The following is a 20,351-nucleotide window of genomic DNA, read 5'->3' on the forward strand; positions in this document are numbered from 1 at the left end:
GAAGCAGATATAGGAACTTCTAGATAAGGAGTTCATTGGCCCGAGTTTTTCACCATGGGGCGCGCCAGTCTTATTTGTGAATAAGAATGATGGCTCTATGAGGCTTTGTATTGACTATCGGGAGTTGAATAGGGTTACAGTGAAGAACAAGTACCCACATTCCGAGGATCGAGGATTTGTTTGACCAGTTGCAGGGAGCTTCGGTATTCTCCAAGATAGATCTTCGTTCTGGTTATCACCAGTTGAGGGTGAGAGATGCTGATGTTTCCAAGACTGCCTTCAGGACTCGTTATGGCCACTATGAGTTCCTTGTGATGCCGTTCGGTCTGACCAATGCGCCAGCGATCTTCATGGATCTCATGAATCGCGTATTTCAGCCGTATCTTGACCAGTTTGTGATAGTATTCATAGACGACATTCTCGTCTACTCCAAGAATCAGGAGGATCACAACAGACATCTGACCACAGTGCTGCAGACCTTGCAGAAGCATAAGTTATTCGCAAAGTTCAGTAAGTGCGAATTCTGGTTAGAGAAGGTGGCGTTCTTAGGCCACATTGTTTCTAGCAGTGGTATTGAGGTAGACCCAGCGAAAGTTGCCGCAGTCAGAGATTGGGTTGTGCCGCAGAATGCATCAGAGATCCGCAATTTTCTTGGGCTAGCAGGATATTATCGGAAGTTCATTAAGGGATTCTCCTCTATTTCCGTTCCACTCACATCATTGACCAAGAAGAATGCTAAATTTGTGTGGAGCAAGGAGTGTCAGAAGAGTTTCAATACTTTGAAGCAAGCTCTTATCTCAGCACCAATTTTAACCATGCCGTCAGGACCCGGAGATTATGTTTTGTTTACCGATGCTTCGAAGCTTGGTTTGGGCGCAGTGTTGATGCAGCATGGGAAGGTGATATCTTATGCTTCTCGACAGCTGAAAACCCATGAGAATTACTACCCTACTCATGATTTAGAGTTGGCCGCCGTAGTTTTTGCCTTGAAGATTTGGAGGCACTATTTGTATGGAGAGAAGTGCCAGATCTTTACCGACCACAAGAGCCTCAAGTATTTCTTTACGCAGAAGGAGCTGAACATGCGTCAGAGGCATTGGTTGGAGCTTGTGAAGGATTATGACTGTGATATTAGCTACCACCCGGGTAAAGCTAATGTAGTTGTGGATGCATTGAGCAGAAACGTCGAAGTGATGGCTCATTTGACGATTCAGAGACCTCTTCGGCTTGAGATGCAGAGGTTTGATCTAGAGTCATATCCTCAAGGTAGAGTTCCCCGTCTATCTACCTTGACTATTCAGTCCTCTCTCCTTGATCGTATTCGCAGTGGTCAGTCAGCAGATGAGTAGTTAGCAAAGTGGAAGCAGAGAGATGAGGCCAAGGGCAGTGTCTTGTATTCAGTCAGCGACGGTATTGTGAGATACCGAGACAGGATGTGGGTTCCCAGCAGTGGTTCTATTCGAGCAGATATTCTATCAGAGGCCCACATGTCGCCGTACTCTATTCATCCAGGGAGTACGAAGATGTACCGAGATCTGCAGTCATTGTATTGGTGGCCTGGGATGAAGAAAGACATCAAACGATTTGTATCCGAGTGTCTGACTTGCCAGTTAGTGAAGGCGGAGCATCAGAGACCAGCAGGTTTGCTCAAGCCTCTTCCCATTCCCGAGTGAAAGTGGGAGAATGTTACCATGGACTTCGTGATCGGATTGCCGAAGTCAGCCAGAGGATCAAATGCTATCTGGGTGATTGTAGATCGTCTTACCAAATCAGCGCACTTCTTGCCTATTAAGACGACTTTCACCATGATTCAGTATGCAGAGTTGTATCTCGGGGAGATAGTCCAACTTCATGGTATTCCAGTTTCTATCGTATCTGACAGAGATCCCAGATTCACTTCCTCGTTTTGGAAGAGTTTGCATTCGAGCATGGGTACGAAGTTACTGTTTAGCACAGGTTTCCATCCGCAGACAGATGGGCAGTCAGAGCGAGTTATTCAGATTTTAGAGGATCTTCTCCGTGCTTGTGTTATTGATTTCTCCGGGAGTTGGGAGTCGAACTTGCCATTAGTGGAGTTCACCTATAACAACAGCTTCCAGTCGTCTATTGGTATGGCACCGTATGAAGCACTATATGGCCGCAAGTGCAGATTTCCTGTTCATTGGGACAAAGTAGGGGAGAGATCAGAGTTGGGTCCGGAGATTATTCAGCAGGCTGCCGATGTAGTAGTCAAGATCCGGGATAGGATGAGGACTGCTCAGAGTCGACAGAAAAGTTATGCAGATCAGAGGAGGAGAGACCTAGAGTTCGCCGTTGGCGACCATGTCTTTGTGAATGTAGCACCTATGAAGGGTGTCATGCAGTTCGGAAAGAAAGGAAAGCTCAGTCCGAGATTCATTGGACCATTTGAGATCCTAGACAGAGTTGGGACTCTAGCTTATCGTGTGGCTCTTCCGCTGAATCTGGCCGGAGTACACAATGTGTTCCACGTCTCTATGCTGAGAAAGTACATGGCAAATCCTTCGCATGTCTTGAACTTTGAGCCGTTGCAGCTTACTCCGAACCTATCTTATGAGGAGATACCAGTGCAGATCTTAGACAGACAGGAGAAGAAGCTTCGGAACAAGCTAATTAAACGAGTCAAAGTCAAATGGCTCAACCATTTAGAGGAGAAAGCTACGTGGGAGTCTGAGCCAGAGATGAGGAGTCGGTACCCCGAGTTATTCAATGAGTTTTAATTTCGAGAACGAAATTTCTTTTAGGGGGGGAGAGTTGTAGAACCCGTAAATTAGACTACGTATAAGTCATGCATAATTCTAGTATTTTAAATTAAAATGATTTTATTGCATGAGTATTTAAATGCTTTTCTTTAAAGTTAATTATTTTATGCAGTAGTTTAATTTTTATCTTTTTAGTTAATTCAGTGAGTCCGGACTGGAGTTGGAGTTTTGAGATAGAATTTAAGATTTAGAAATCATTCCCAGAGTTTATTTTATCTAGCTAGTAAGTTAATTTAAGTTAAAAGGAGGTTTAAGGAATTATTTAAGTAACTTGAGGTTAGTAGGAAATAAGTTCATTTAGGTTCCATAATTAAGGTGTTAATTCACTAAATTATTTAAGGGATAGGTAAGGATCTAAAGGTTTAAAATTTACTAACTAACAATATTTTCCCTCCATTTATTTGTTTAATTTTCGGCCCCCTTAGATGATTAAACAATTCTTTGCCAACTCACCTTTGACCATTTCCTTGTCATTCCTTGGCATGATAATCTTTTCACCCTTAATTAATTAATATAAGATCAATATCCTAGCCTTGTTTAGCATGTAGGATTCGGTCACTCTAGTATCTCTCCAACAATCATTTTTGATATCAAACAAATTCAAATTTCAAAAGGGAGCAAGACTTGGTCATGCCATTTGAACCCCTTTATTATTGGAACTCCCCTCACCCTCCTAACCCTCATTTCCCCTCCCCCATCACCGAAAAATTGAGAGCATTTCAGAGCAAAATGTGAGCCTCATAGCTTGAGTAAGTGAGAAAAATAATTGAGTAGAAGGTAGATCAAGAAGATCACTCCGCCTCCTCCGCGCCGCGTCGTCGTTTCGTTCGTTTTCTTTTCAAAACGAACCAAGGCATGTTTATATTTTTGTTGACTCTTCAATCAAGCCATATTAGTATTTTAAAACATCATACTCATGATTTATTTAAGCTCAAAACCGAAATCCTTCCATACTATTTTCGAAAAAGTGAGGTGCAGATTTTCGGTCCTTCATTTCATGCTTCACGGGTTGGTTTGTTTTCATTGTTTCAGGTATTGGTTCGATTCCAGGCTTCCAAGGCTGCTCCTAGGCATGTACTAGGACATGTTAGGAACACATTTGTCCATTGGTTCAGTCCCATACACGATGGAAACTCACATGTGACAGCAACACCCCAAATGTGTCCCTTTGTGTTTCGATTTCTGTCATGTTGCTGTCAAGGGGGGAGTGTCTGATCTTGGCTGCCCCAGGGGCCTATAGCCATGATTAGAACACCTCCCTAGCATGTCTAAGACGTTACCAAGTCGCCCTTTTGAGGCATGGTCCATGGTGAATCGGTTTTCAAATAAAAAAGAAACAAGAACAGATTTTCGGCCCCTTCCCCTTATTTCAAGTGTAGTTCGATTTGGTGTAGTGATGTTGATCTTGGTTGGCCTCTGGCCCTTAGCCATGGTTCACACCCTACCTCCTGATTTCTAGATCATGCCATGGTCAACCAAATGACCACTGGAAGGGTCCATGACAGCAAGAACCGCCGCAAAATTCCCACGCGCAGATTAGGTGCTCGGTTGGGACGTTTGTTTTGTTTCTTGGGTGGTTCGAATTGTGGCTGGCCTAGGGCCCTTAGCCATGGTTCAAATCATTCCTTAGGATGTTGGTAAGAGGTTCTGGTCGGTGGTTCAAGCCCCAATGGCCATTAGCCTCGCAAACAACGCAAGGAAACCAAAGCACAGCTACTGTATTTTGTGGACAGCAACTTGCTGCTTCGGTTCAGTGGCTCGTTCGAGTTCTTGGTTGGCTTTTAGCCTATGGCCTTGGACTGGATAGTGCCTCATCGAGTTAGAAAGGTCATGTTTTTGGCCGTTTGTGATTCGGATCAGTTTTGAGGTTGTACGAGAATTTACGGTGCGATGTGCCAAATTGACTCTCGAAAGAGCGTTTCATTTTTTGGCCTCCATTCACCAAAATTTCGTCTTGCATCATTTTTGGAGCATTATTTCATCATTTTAGGTGTATTTAATCATGACTAAATGATGGTTCGGTGTTGTCTCGGGTTGGCAGGGAGTCATGATTAAATACGAAGTCGTTGGGCATAATTGTCTCGTTTTTGGATTCAATTACAAAGTTTGGTCAAGAAAATCATTTGCATATTTTTCATGTTAAATTTAGGTCGCAGCGAGCCTGGGAACGATCCAATCCATGTGGTAAAATAATACAGGATATTGCATTACGCCATTTAATTATATTACGTGCATAAAAATATAAAATATTCATTTTTGAGATTTATGCGATATTGCTTGTGGCCATTTCAATATCATGGGATCATTGTATTATCCGATCGCCAGTTACCGGTCATTTCAGTTCAGTTCCACCCAGTATACTGTGGCATTAGTCTGATCAGACGTTCATTGCTTCACCCGGTCGCCAGTTACCAGTCAGTTCAGTTCAGTTCAGTGAAGGGGCCACTTGTGTAGACCATAATCTCACCAGAAAATTATTACATGCTATTTCATTACAGGGCTCCATGGAGCAAATATTTTCACTATGATTTTCAGTCAGTTATGCACGTATTATAATTTCTCATGACAAGTTATTTTCACATTATGCCTCATGACATAATATTTTACTTTCATGCAACTTTATTATATTATTTACTCGTTATTTACGATATATGCATGCTGAGTCTTTAGGCTCACTAGGCTTGATTGTTGTAGGTACTGATGATGTCAGGGCCGAGGGCGGGGACCAGTGAGCTAGCTTGGGTCAGCAGTAGTGGAACCCGAGGACCTCATTTACAGCCCTTGCCATTTTTATGCTCAAACATTTTTATCAGTGTTGGATTACTTTACTTGTTATTTTGTGAGCAATAATTTCTTCCGCTGCTATTTTTAAACATTAAACTTAATTTATCAGTTTATTTTGTGAATGAGGCATTTTAATTATTTAAAAAGAAAATTTTTAATTTTTCCGCAAATTTTTAAACACGAATTTTCGGTCCATTATACAGTGTCTGGCTCATATTATTGGGGAGGCATGGACACCGAAAGCTGTGACTTCCACTGGACATATGATGTGAATTGAGTAGAACTCCCATAACTTCGGTACATATTATTTGGGGAACTAATGACGACCGTCCAATACAATTCAATATTGATGGGTTTTTGACATGTGAAAATTAATGGCATCATATTATTTGATCCTTGTTAAATGTGAGGCGAAACACAGAGAGGTTGCTTAGGAATGCAATAGGATTCTACTTTTTAGAAATTATAATTGTCTGATATTATTTGGGATCATAATTGTTTAATTGGGCACGTAAGGAAATACGATTTCTCTTTTTCATCAGATGGTGGTGGAAATGTAAAAATAGTTGGAGAAAAATTTATAAAATAAAAAACTATATTATATATCTTAGAATTATTTTAAAATAACCAGTAACCATTATTTTTTTATTTCAATATATTTGCAATGACGTCATGTAACCCACTTTCAATCATTCTCGATCAAAACAAGTTGATTGGCCCTAACTATAATGACTGGTCTGGAAATTTAAAAATTGTTCTGAGCTCGGAAAAGATTCTATATGTGTTTGATAATAAACCACCGAAGGAGGCACATTCGAACGTCAGTGAGACTGAACTAGCTAAGGTTGAGAAATGGTGGGACCATGATCTCCAAGCTAAAAGCTACATGTTGGCTTCTATGTCGAATGAACTGCAAAGGCGGTTTGAGGAGGCTGTGAATGCTGCTGACATTCACCTTCGTCTGAAAGAGTTGTATGAAGTACAGACTCGTTTAGAGAGATGTGCTATTGTGAAAGAACTAATGACTACACGCCTGCGAGATGAGACTTTTGTCCATGAGCATGGTGTTAGAATTATTGGTCTCATTGAGAAATTGGTGGGGCTCGACGTGGTTATTTCTACTGAGCTCGTGATTGATATTATCTTGATGTCATTGCTTGCCTCGTTCGACGGATTCGTGGTTAATTTCAATATGAACAAGCTTGAGACCACCCTTGAAGAGTTGGTCAACATGCTTACTACTTATGAGACCACAATGAAGAAAGAAAGCATGTTCTCCTAGTGGGCTCATCGTTTGTACGAAAAGGGGAGCCCAAAACAAAGGGAAGAAACGTTCTGCCCCACCAAAGAAGAACAAGCCCAACAAGAAGCCTTACCAGAAACCTACTCCGAGGCCCACAAAGCTTGACAAGTCTGAACAAGTCTGTTTCCACTACAACTAGCCTGGACATTGGAGGCGTAATTGCACGGAGTATCTTGTCCAGAAGCGTTCTAGCCATGATATATTTTACATTAAAGTTAATGTTTCTATTAATTCCTCTTCTTGTGTATTAGATACCGGATGTGGTTCTCATCTATGCAATTATTTGCAGGTGATGGGAAGAAGCAAGAGGCTTAGAAATGGTGAAACATTTCTAAGACTAGGCAACGGAGCAAGGATTGCTGCCACTGCCATTGGAGACGTTGCTTCAATTTTAGACAATGGTTTTAAGTTGTTTTTGAGAGACGTTTTATATGTTCCTCAATTGGTTAAAAAAATTATTTCTATTTCTATGCTTGATAGAGATAATTATTCTTGTGTTTGTGTCAAAGGTGTTTGAAATTTATACAAGAATGAATGTTTGATTGGAACCGACGAATTAATAAACGATCTCTATAACTTTAAATTAAAAGATACTCCGTTGAGCAATAGACAAGAGCATACGAAAACAACAACAAACAAAAGAAAAATAGAATATCCAAATCCCACAAAAATATGGCACGCTAGACTAGGTCATATTTCCTAAAAAATGATGCACAAGCTAGTGGAAGAAGGTATGTTTGACTTGTCAGACATAAATTCTCTATCTACTTTTGAGTCCTGTGTAAAAGAAAAAATGACCAAAACTTCATTCAATGTACACGTGGAACGTGCGCATGGTCTACTGGATTTGATCCACACAGACGTTTGTGGCCTGCTAAGTGTTAGCACAAAATATGGGCAATCCTACTTCATTACCTTTACTCATGACCATTCGAGGTATGAGTATGTTTATTTGATGAAACACAAATCTGAAGCATTTGAAAGGTTCAAATAATTCATATCCGAAGTAGAAAAACAACTAGAAATGATTATTAAGACACTTCGATCTGATCGAGTTGGAGAATACTTGAGTGCTGAATTTTTAGGTTATCTAAAAGAGAATTGGATTCTCTCACAGTAGACCCCACAAGCAACACCATAATTGAATGGTGTTTCTGAACGTCGTAATCGAACCTTTATGGACAAGGTTCGATCTATAATGAGATTCACTAAATTGCCTACATCGTTTTGGGGCTTTGAGCTTGAAACTGCAGCAATATTGTTGAATGATGTATATACAAAGGCAGTGGATAAAACACCATATGAGATATGGATGAGAAAAACTCCCAAATATTCTTACTTAAGAATTTGGGGATGTCCTGCTTACGTAATTATCCCACTTCCACTCCCACTTCCACTCGGGAATAGGGAGTGGTCGAAGCATTCTCGCAGGTTTTTGATGCTCTGCCATCACTTATTGACATGTCAAGCATTCAAATACAAAGCACAAAATGTCTCGTTTCATTCCCGGCCACCAATATAAAAGTTGCAAGTCCTTGTACATCTTGGTACTTCCGGGATGAACGGAACAAGGAGTACTGTGAGCTTCTGTCATAATGTCAACTCTGAGTGAATCACCACTAGGGACCCATAGTTGACCTCGATACTTAAAAATGTCATCCTCGACTGAATATAACATGCTGCCCTTTGCTTCTTCTCTCTGTCTCCACTTCTTAAATTTCTCATCATTAGACTGTCCGGCTCGAATTCGATCTCGCAGAGTGGAATGTATTGTCAATGTAGCGAGATTAGGGGCCTCTCCCCTAGCATAAACTTCAAGATCCAAGCGCTGAATTTTCACTTGCAAAGGCTTTTGTACTGATAAATGTGCCAAGATTGTCCCTTTTCTACTTAAAGCATCCGCAACTACATTAGCCTTGTCGGGATGGTAGCTAATGTCACAGTCGTAGTCTTTAACAAGCCCTAGCCACCGTCTTTGTCTCATATTCAAGTCCTTTTGGGTGAAGAAATATTTAAGATTTTTATGATCTGTAAAGATCTTGCATTTCTCACCATACAAGTAATGCATCCAAATTTTCAATGCAAATACGACTGCTGCAAGCTCTAGATCATGTGTCGGATAATTATTTTCAGGTATTTTCAATTGTCTTGACGCATATGCTATAACTCGATCATTTTGAATGAGAACGGCGCCCAATCCAAGTTTTGAGGCGTCAGTAAATACCACATATTCCCCTTATGCTGTCTACATAACTAAAACCAGCGCAGTAGTGAGTGATTGCTTCAACTGATCGAAGCTCTTTTGACATTTCGGCCCCCATACAAACTTAACAGTTTTCTTCATCAACGACGTCAAGAGTACCTCAATGGATGAAAAACCCTTGATAAACTTGCGATAGTAGCCGGCTAAACCCAAGAAACTGCGTATTTCTGTCACACTTTTAGGTGCAAGCCACTTCTTGACTGACTTGACCTTTGATGGGTCGATCTCTACTCCATTCTTTGACACAATGTGGCCTAAAAATGCCACCCTCTCTAGCCAAAACTCGTACTTGCTGAATTTCGCATATAATTTTCGTTCTCGTAATACTTGCAAGGTCGTTCTCAAATACTGATCATGCTCCTCATGGCTCTTGGAATTGATCAGGCTATCATCGATGAAAACAATAATAAATTGATCGAGATACGGCTAAAATACGCGATTCATGAGATCCATGCAGATCATTGGAGCATTAGTCAATCCAAAAGGCATTACTAGAAACTCATAATGCCCATAACGCGTTCTGAAAGCTGTCTTGTGTACATCTGATTCCTTTACCCTCAATTGATTATATCCAGACCTAAGATTTATCTTTTAATTGATACTTATTCTTCACTGTCACTCTATTTAGTTCCCTGTAGTCGATGCACAGCCTCATAGTTTCATCCTTCCTTTTCACAAATAACACTGGCGCGCCCCATGGAGAAAAGTTAGGGCGAATAAATCCATTGTCTAGTAGCTCTTGAATTTGATCATTTAATTCTTTCATTTCAGTAGGTGCTAATCGATATGGTGCCTTAGAGATCGGCACTGTACCGGGCATCAAATCGATAGAGAATTCCACCTCTCGCTCGGAAAGTCCTTGACAACCTTTACATCCTCGATAGATTAAATGTCAGTTTCGGGTGCAGATACAATAATAACAAAGAAACTTTGGCAACCCTTTTGAATAAGCTTCTTCGCATGCAGGCATGAAATAATATGCGGCATTTGATTGTTTTGCGTCACCTCAAAAATAAATTCTTTCCCCTTTGGTGGTCTAATAGACACTGACCTCTGTCGGAAATCGATAGTAGCCCCATTTAGTGTGAGCCAATCCATGTCCAAAATAATAACGATCTCGGGCATAGGTAGTACTATAAGATCCGCTCGTATAACATTCTTTTGCGGTATAAGATCCGCTCGTATAACATTCTTTTGCACTGTAACTCTGAATCCCGACTCTACGTCTACTGGTAAGATTCCCAACTTCTGCACGAAGGATTCAGATATGAAAGAATGCGTAGCTCCAGAATTTAGTAAAGCGTAGGTAGTTATTCCCGCTAGCAATATTCGTCCTGGTAAAATATGTATTATTATATATTCCGGCCATAAGGTTTAGAAATTTATATCATCTAAGCCCTTCTACTTTCCCATATTAGTATTTTAACCCCTTAAATTTTCGAAAATTACCAGTTGGCCCCCTTTGAAATTCAAAATTTGTTATTTTTCGTCTTAGGATATTTAAAATTGCCAATTAACCCTTAAGTTTTTGAATTTTGCATTTAGCCCCTAGAAATTTTGGATTTTTCCATTAACCCTTAAGGAGTTTCGAATTTACCTCAATTTTCCTCAATAATTTTCGAAAATTGTCGTTTAGTCCCCTTAATTTTCAATCTTCTACAATTTGATCCAAATAATTCGTGTTTGCAAGAATTCAATTCCTTAAACCCTGGAATTTTGTAACATTCAATTCTAGTTCGTCAAGTTCCATACACCTCAATTCAATTCTAGCATTCATTCTTATTATCTCAAGGAATAAGGCAATTTAAAATGCTCGAATAATCGGGGTGCCTGTAATAAGAGCAGTGTCTGGCTCCGCTTGCTCAGCATGCATCACATATGTCCTTCCAGTCGTAGGCATCACATATGCCCTTCCAGTCGTAGGTTGCTTGAGCTTTGGTCAATCGTCAGCCTTGTGTCCCATCTCTCCGCACTTGAAGCACTTTTAGGTGCCCCACATGCACTTTCCGTAATGATGACGATTGCAATACTTACATTGTAGCATCTCAACTGTCTTTGGGACATTTTCTTTAAATGGTTGTCCTTGTGTTTTCGGTTGTCCTGGTCGCTTAGGTGGTCCCGTATAAGGCTTCTTATTATGCTGACTAGCTTTTTGGGCACGATTCCTCTTGCGCTGCATCTCCCAATCGATGTCCTCCAGTGACTACTTGGCTCGAAAAGCTTTAGCAACGACAGTAGTATAATCATTAGGATCAGTGAGCATCACATCGCAATGGATCGTCGGCCTCAATCCATCCAAGAAGTTTCGTAACTTATCCATAGCATCATTAGCAATCAAGGGCACAAAGTGACAGCCCCTATCAAACTTTTGCACAAACTCAGCCACATACGAATCCCCGTGGTGGAGACTCATGAACTCTCTCTTAAGCCTAGAACAGACGTCAGAAGTGAAATATTTATCGTAGAATACTCTCTTAAAGTCCTCCCACGTCAACGTAGCCAAATTCACCCCTCGCTCTGCTCCCTCCCACCATAAGGAAGCGTCGCCCTTCAACAGATAGATGGTAAAACGATTCGATCAGCGTCTGCCATATCCATGTAACGAAAAATAACCTCCAAAGATCAAATCCATCCCTCAGCAATGAATGGGTCTGTAGTGCCAGAGAAATCATCAGGGTTCATCCTCCTAAAACGCTCATAGACTGCCTCCGGTCGAACCCTCTCAGCATTCCCAACATGCTGCTCTAGTAATTGTTCCATGCCCGGTAATATACGAGCGTTAGTGTCCTGATTAGGAGGAGGCTGTGGAATCTCCTCCTCATGGCTACCCTCACTACCACTGCGAAGAACTCGTCTAGGAGGCATCTCTGTACAATTTGTCCATACCACGTAACCAACATGCACTTAATATTTAAAATATCATGTACCTAACCTCTATTTCATGCATCATGAAAGCATTAAATAACTTTAGCATATAAATTATAAAGCAGTAAAAACTCACATAATTGAGGTGCGATTTCTTGAGCTTCTCGGAGTGACAGTACACAACCCTTTGAGGAAAACCTTCGCTCTGATACCAACTGAAACGACCCTAGCTTTTTAACCTTCAAATCCTACTAATTTTTTTTTTACATTAGTTCGAAAATCAATTATTTAAATAACTTAACATTTCCATAAATTAAAATAATCTAACATATCAAATCTCAAGTTCATGAAAATCCCTAAATCGTCAATTAACCAAAAATCCTACGAAGACCTTTAACAAGATCAATTAACATCGAAATAAAGCATGAAAGAATATTTCTAATAAATCATTAACAAAAATCTTTTAATCTTTTAACTATCAATCTAATGCGGAAAATAAAGTCACTCGGGGGTGTACTGTCTGCCTCGATCCACTCAAGCGTCAGCGCCTCCCAAAAAATGATCACCTACAATATTCAAACATAGTGAGTCTAATTACTCAGCACGTTCTAAACAAAGTAACAAATAATACATGTACAAGCAAATGCCTTAAAATCATACTTTTAAGCAGAAATAAATCATAAATCGTAAAATCATAAAATCGTAAAGCTTTCAATCCTTTATCATTTTGGGTGAAATTTGATTCTTGAAAGTGAATATCATTTTATCTTCTGGTCTAATGATCATTCTTAGCTCACCATTGCGCATGGGGACGGGCACTGACACCGACGTAAAAATGAAAATACGATCGTTGGGCTCCCTCTTAGGCCTTGTCCCGTAAACGAGATCCCTCTGGGGCCTTCTCCCTCACAATATTTCCAAAAATTATATATCATCTTTGTCACAGTCAATTCACATCATTCAAAATAATTTTTCTTTTCCTTTATAAATTATAAAATATTATGACTTTCAAAAATATCATTTTTATAGTAAAAAAATGCACAGGTTTACCATAAATAATAAAATATCATAAATTCCTCAAAATCATCATAATATGTCATTTAACATGCATTATGACCCTTCGAGACGCTGCCAACCTTTTTCGTACTACACAGTATAAAATGACCGTTTTGCCCCTGGACGTAAAATTTCTCGATTTTGACTTTTCTTACTTTCTTTTTTTCTAGACCATCTCAAATTAGTATTTAAGCTTCAATTTAATTTTTGATATTTTATTTAGCTTAAATTCGAGGCTTTTGATTTAATTTCCTATTTACTAATGCGTGAAGCGTTTAATTCCTGAATTAATTCAAACTTTAATATTTTCTGTAACGTACCGTACTTTTAAACTACTTTAAAATTTGCGGAAAATAAAATTTTTCTTAATTAAATAGAAACCTTCAAATTTCAATAACAATAAACTGATCGTTCAAAATATTTGCAACAAAAAAAATCACAAATAAAATTTGCTAAAAACACTTGTTTAAATATCGTAAACAATAATGTGAAATCAGAGTATTTGAAACATTGCATAATTTCTTAAAAACATAGGCGGTCCTCGGGCTTAGCCTCCTGCTCAGTCCAAGTCGCCTCATTGGTCCCCAACCCTCGTGTCCTCAAATTCATCATCACCTGCATCGATCAAGTCTAGTGAGTCTAAAGACTCAACACGTATAAACTGGATATAACAAGTAATACGTAATAAAACCACATGCATCTTTAAAGTAGAGCGTACATACTTGAAACTTGAACGTAATAGCATAAACATAGACGTGCAATCGTCATAAAACTTTTCATAAACATACTTGAACATACATAAACTTCATCATTTTGCGTAGAGATATGTTTCAAAGCAAGTGACCCATACATAAAAGTGTCTCATCAGACTAAACCACAGTACTAGGCTGGCAGGAAAAGTCCACTACCACATACATGAGATCCCCGTTCATGCTTTAACGGGTGGATTGGTCCCTGGTCATGCTTTACCGCTTTCCAATCCTGATCTAAATCCGGTCATGCTTTACCGGGGTGGAGAGGTCCTCAGCCACGTTCACCGACTTCAAAACTCATTCATAATTTGGTCACAAGACATTTAGCATATCTCAAAAACTTAAAAATATTTTCTTTTTGCACGTCGAACATACTTACATGGCGTTGAGGGATTCGTTGGATCTCGCTCGAGTCCTTGCTGCACATGCTAACGCGCTACCATGAACCTTAACTTCCACAATGTAATCATGCCTATCGAATGCATCACCCATTGACTTACTAACTTGTGACCTTCTGGAAATGCTCAGGACTTGACCGTGATAAACAACATGTTAACCCCCGACTCGACCCCGAAACAAATCTTGTCAAGAAGTATGAATTTCCCTAAACAATAGAAGGTGCGGACCTTGCTTAAAACATAGTTCAACGTTCCCCAATCAAACTTCATAACATCTAAATTAACTTTTAGTATACTAGGACATAACGACTTAATAGTACCCAAAAGGAGCAAGAGCACCTAAATTTTAAGCCTAAAATTTGTTTGAAGCAACGCATGCAGCGCCACACTGGCGCCTAGGCGTCAGTGCTGCAGAGCGCTTTTGGGTACGGCACTAGTTCTGCGCAAATCAACCCAAAATTCTGCACAAGAGATCCCTATGACTTCTAATGCATGCACAACCTCACCAACCTGAGACAACACCCCAAATTCACATGATCACCCCATTGGACACTATTGAACACAGCAAGGAACACTCGGCGATTTCCAACGAAGCCTGCACCACCAGAAACTCAAGAACATGTCAAGAACACATTTTCATAAAATCACAGTTTGAACAGTCCCACGAAAACGATCATAACTCACTCATTTCTTATTCAAATATTTCGAATTTACTGTCAAATCGAAGGTATCAAAAAGTTCTACATTATATATGTTGAAAGTTTTTCCAGAAAATCGAACAAAAAGTTGCAGTATTTAAAATGACAGCAATTTCAAGTTTTAGATCTAAAATCATTTCAAAACCGATCCACCAATTTTTTGCTCAAAAGTTTTACAACATACATGGATTTTTACGTATAAAAAACATAAGAACGTATAATATAACAAGATCGATGCAGAAACCAAAGATTATACATGCCTTTTGATATTTAAATTTACCGAAACGACGACACCGAAGCGGGAAAGATGCGAGAGTTGATCCAGGACGAACGTGGCACGATTTCTTGCAACAAAAATTACGAAAACTTGCTGGAAATTATTTAGAGAAGGGGCGGCTGCTCTTACACTAGGAACCCTAGGTTTTTTGCTCTCAAAAAATTTCTGAATTGATGGGATAAAATGTGTGTGTATGTGATATCGTGTAAGTGTGTGTGTTCGTGTGTTTGAATAAATTAGGGAAAATGATTTGCTTAATTACACAATTAACAATGCTAATTAAAATGCTAATTAAAAATGTTAACTAAAATTGTTAATTCTCACTACTAAACAAAGTCCCTTAATTTAAATTAAAATGCACAATAGCTAAACTTTAAAAGTTTGAAAATCACAAAATCGCCTAATAATTAAATTAGGCTTTAAAATGCTAAAAACTTAATAAATCAGTTAAAATGTCATTTTCTTGACTTAAAATAAAATACCACGTTTTAAAATCGTCAAAAATCGTCGCCGGTCTCTTTTTCCTTGATCCCGCCTCGATTAATCGCCTGGAACGTAAAACTCAAGAAACATTTTAACGTGCATCACATAAACATAAATAATTTAAATTAAATAGGTCATGCATCTCCATGAATCATTTTAAACTTAGATAAATAACTTAACAATTAAATAAATTCATGAGTTTTACGTGTACTGAATTTGGGCTCTACATTTTCTTCCTAAATTTTAAATATAGATATTTTATACCAAAAATAACCTCGTGAGCCATGAGCCATCCCCGTGGACCCCGGGTTCAAGCCCTATTCCAATCCAACCCATATTTCGAACCTTAGGCTACCCCCATCGAGCCACCTTCGTTTTTTCTTGAACCATGGCTGAGCCACCTCGATCCATCCCTTGGCCAGACCTCCCAGGGACCCTACTAACCAAGCCTAGCCCATCTAACTAGCCCTTAGCCCACGCCACAGCCTCCTGCACCAGACAAGAGCCGCGGCCGAGAATTGCAACTAAGGCTCTTTTGTTTCGACTATGACTCTTAACTCGAGTTCCCCCCCCCCTCCCCCCCCGAGCCCAAGCCCTCCTGACCCTCACTGGACCATGCTCCAACCCATGCTCGTCAGCCCCAGCCAGTACAAAGTCCCTGCAGCCGCGCGAAGCCGCTTGCGAGCAGCAAGGGAGAGTCCTAGCCCCACGGAACACTTCCTCGGTTGTTGTCGAAGAGTCCAGCTTCGTAACACCTAACCACGTCTAGGCAGCCCCTAGCCCATCCCTGACCGAGCCATGCATGGTGCCGAGCCCTTCCCATCGAGTATGGCTAGGAAACCCTAGGATTCTACCCTTTTATGTGCACAGCCCATTACAGCTCGTGTCCAGCCATCATTTCAATCCTAAAACGTCCATGTTCTGTCAATAAATCGTCCCAATTTGGCAGCCTATCCCTTGGAAATCATAAAGTTTTCAAAACATGCATAAAAGCATCAAAACTTTGCAAATATTCGTTCCATCGTTAAACCAATCGTGCAAACGTATTTTTCATGTAAAAATAATCAAAACATGCATAATATTATTTGAATGATACGTCAAAGAATTTAGAAACGTTCCTTAGCTTTTTAGAACGCTCGAATATACGATCGTCGACGTGGGGCGCGAAGAAGAACGAACGGACGATGAAGACTCCTTGTTTTTCTTCCTCCAAATTCTCAAAAATATGTGGTGATCTGTGTGTAGTGTTTCGGCTGGTACGGTGCCAACAATACCTAGGTTTTTTTTATAGATTTTAATTTACATGATAATGGGCTTGGGTTTTTGGCTTTAGGGTTTAGGAGCAATTGGGCCTACTTATTCTAGGTAAATTAGGTCTAATAACACCTATTTAATTGAAAATTAAAAATTATAAAAATTATTTTTCGAAAATAATGCATTTGATATTTTAGAAGTCCCTCGTTTGCCAAAAATCGGCTTCTCGGATAAAATCGAACTCGTCTCGTAAAATAATTTGAAATCTATCATTTTTAGAAAAATTTAATCATATTTAATTATATTAATAAACCTCAAAAATATTTATTGAAAAATAGTTATTTTGTCTTGGTCGTCCCTCAGTCTCTTTTCCCCAGCCTGTTATCTATTATTCGGGTAAAATCCTTCAATTTTATGAAATCATGCTTTTTAAACATTTAAGCATGTAAAATGTATGAATTAAGTATTTAAAATCAATTGAGCAAAATAAATATGCAATTTAAATAATTTGCATGCATGCGGTTTACGTGGGTTGGCTTTTGCACGTTACAAGAAACCACCTCCAATATTGCACGATTTTGTGTATGGAAAGAGCGATAAGAGCAAATACTTTTGTACAAACATCTGATCCTACAACAACATGTTTTGCTTCACGTCGACGGGAGGAAGGATAGATTGAAGTCTAAATCGAGGCGGCTCTCCTCCAGTTTTTAAACTTCACGGTCAAAATTATCATTTAATCGGAAGCTTAATTCCATGTGACGGTGTATCCTCTAAGTTTGCTTAGATATATATTTACGACATAGAGAACAAAATTTCAAATAAGATTTATGTTGTCAGGTATATCTAAAATCTATATTTATATTATTTTATCATGTTTTTAATTAGTTCATACAAACTAAATTAATTTATGTTATCAATATATATGTTAGACAAAATAACAATACTAATAATCTTCATTTCCAGATAGTTTCAGATTTGAAGTTCATGTTAGATGAAAACAATGTTTCTGTCAAGTTTTTTAGGATAACCGAAGAAAGAATTATGGAAGGGCGATTCAATGTTAAAATAAATTTGATTGGTAAAAGATGCGGTGATGGAAGAAGATATAATATTCCTTTTACTTCTGAAGTTGCAGCATTAATTGTGGGAAGTTTCGATGAGTCTCCAGGCAATAGAAATATTTTAGTCAAAATACAATCGAGAAAACTTAAATGTATCAATGAACTAAATCTTGCATATCTTGCTCTCCAATATCCATTTTTCCCTATGCCGAGGATGATTATAGAAAAGATATCTAATTCCCAATATCTAAATCATGTTCTGCAGAGAGGAAAAAAAGTGAGTGAAAGAGAATTTGTGCAGAGATTGCGAATCTTCAACTATTTTATCATCAACAAGGCTTTTTCAGCAATTTGTCGTCGATTCATTTACAATAGTTGAATCTGCAAGGCTGACATATATCCGGATGAATAAAAAATAATTGAGATGTGAGGTGTACAAAGGTCTTCATTATGCACTTTTACGTGGTGAAACAAATCTGTCCACTCAAGGAAAACATATTATGATAGGATCGGTTAAGGGTGAAAGATGTTTAGAAGGGGGTTGAATAAATACTCACAATTTTCAAAACTTTTTCGACTGATGAGTCAGTTTAGTGATAAACTGATACTCGAGAATCTTGTAAGTCGATATCATTCAGTTAACAAAATAGTTGTGTGGAAATAAATTGACTGATAGATAGAATAAAAACTGAAATGATGAGACACGTGATTTTATGGATGTTCGGAGATTTCAAACACTCATACGTAACCCCTTCTATATCAAGGATAGGATATTCACTAAAAGACTTTGATCGATACAAACACTTGTACAGACCCACTTCAGTTTTGGACTTAACAATGTCAAACTGAAACTCTTAGTTCCAAACTCTTTTTCAGAACTCAATAGAACTTAATAATTCTAACACAACTGATCTCTTCTAGATTGAGTAATACAGTTTGTGTTGAAAGCTCGAATTATAGCCTAGCAACTATGGATGTATACAATAAGCGTGAGCTTTTCTGTCTACAAAAATTTCAGCAGAGTAACTGAATGGATTTCGAGTGTTCAAAAATTCAGAGGTTCAACGATTCAGTAGTTCGGTATCTTCTTCAGTTGCTCTTCTCTGTTATTTATAGATTTCCATCCAACGATAATATTAAATACAATTTGAACCTTTATATCTGTTGCATGCCATGTTAACATTCTTTTGACATTCGTACACATAAGTTTTTCTGTAATGCGGCGATCCAACTACTTGTTGCAGTCAGCTTTTGTCAGTTGAATGTCTTAACTGATGACGTGTAAAGTTAAGGGATCAGCTGATAGTATGTAGTTGAGAAGCTCACAGCTGTTTGTAGTAACTGATCAGTTCCAACTGATCAATCAGTCGTCTGCGTAGTTCAGTTGCCTTCGAAAGTCTGCGTGTTTTTCTTCGGTTAATGGCAACATGTTTTAGATCAGTTATTATTCTTTTTAGATCAGTTAGATGCTCAGTTTGTCAAACATCGAAATTCAATTTCCAACATATTATATTGCCTTCTACATTTACTTCAGGGGCCATATATATGATTCAGAGCTATCAAGATGCACTGACTATATGCAAATGGCCGGTTATTCAGATTTTTTTAAAGCATTTTCTTGTAACCCAAAATGACCAGAAATTGTGAGATTTGTCGAAGAACGTGGGTTGAAGCCTGAAGACCGTCCATATATTATTTGCAGAATTTTCAAAATAAAGTTAAATGCCATAATTAAATATCTCGGAAAGAATAATTTTTTTGGAATATTAAGGCAGACAAAATATTAAAGTTTTTCAAATATATGTTATTATTTATTATTATTATTATTATTATTATCAAGAAAACAGAGATTTTCAATTGGACACAAGATGTTTACTCAATGTATTTTGTATTTTCATGTGCTATGATGATATACCTATTGTCAAAGGTGTTCAATAACTTTCATTTCGTGATGCTTGCCATGTATTAGGGCTGTTGAATGACGAGAAAAAAAGATCGATAACATCATTGAGGCAAGTCATTGGGCTTCAGCACACTCCATGAGAGTTTTATTTGCTAATCTTTTCATCAGACAATATCAGTCGACCTGAAATAGTTTGCAGCATCAAGGTATGCACCAATATATTATTTTTTTATGATTTATATTTTTACAAGCTATATGCATTTATATATGTTAATGTAATTTCTTTTGTAGAATTCAAATTGAATGATGATGAAATTAGAAGTCATGCATTGGTAGAATAGGAGAAACTATTGCAAAGATGTGGAAAGAGTTTACATGGATTTCAATCAATGTCATTTCTAAGTAATCAATATTTTCAATCTTCGCGAAATAGCTTAATACATGATGAGCTGCGGTTTGATAGAAGAGCTC

General features: G+C 38.5%; 2 protein-coding genes across 2 annotated transcripts; one reads left to right on the forward strand and one right to left on the reverse strand.

Moving 5' to 3' along the window:
* The first annotated feature begins 6,228 nt into the window (after positions 1–6,228).
* On the forward strand, positions 6,229–6,846 carry LOC142505983 (uncharacterized). Its single transcript, XM_075619125.1, has one exon. It carries the CDS (start codon positions 6,229–6,231, stop codon positions 6,844–6,846), a length of 618 nt encoding a protein of 205 aa, XP_075475240.1.
* A 2,266-nt stretch (positions 6,847–9,112) lies between these two features.
* On the reverse strand, positions 9,113–9,896 carry LOC142505988 (putative mitochondrial protein AtMg00860). The gene is made up of 2 exons (XM_075619134.1): positions 9,733–9,896; positions 9,113–9,515 (listed from the first exon to the last, which is right to left on the reverse strand). Exons 1-2 carry the CDS (start codon positions 9,894–9,896, stop codon positions 9,113–9,115), a joined length of 567 nt encoding a protein of 188 aa, XP_075475249.1.
* Between the last annotated feature and the right edge of the window lie 10,455 nt (positions 9,897–20,351).

Source organism: Primulina tabacum, chromosome 1 (assembly GCF_025594145.1).
Source record: "Primulina tabacum isolate GXHZ01 chromosome 1, ASM2559414v2, whole genome shotgun sequence".
Lineage (NCBI taxonomy): Eukaryota > Viridiplantae > Streptophyta > Magnoliopsida > Lamiales > Gesneriaceae > Primulina > Primulina tabacum.

What these genes read in the sequence shown, in the direction of transcription:
- LOC142505983 (XM_075619125.1), top strand. Translation starts at nt 6,229, where the DNA reads ATGACGTCATGTAACCCACTTTCAATCATTCTCGATCAAAACAAGTTG.
- LOC142505988 (XM_075619134.1), bottom strand. Translation starts at nt 9,896, where the DNA reads ATGAAAGAATTAAATGATCAAATTCAAGAGCTACTAGACAATGGATTT. An exon ending in AGAGTGACAGTGAAGAATAA is followed by an intron (nt 9,516 to 9,732) that starts GTATCAATTAAA and finishes CATCGATGATAG; the next exon opens with CCTGATCAATTCCAAGAGCC.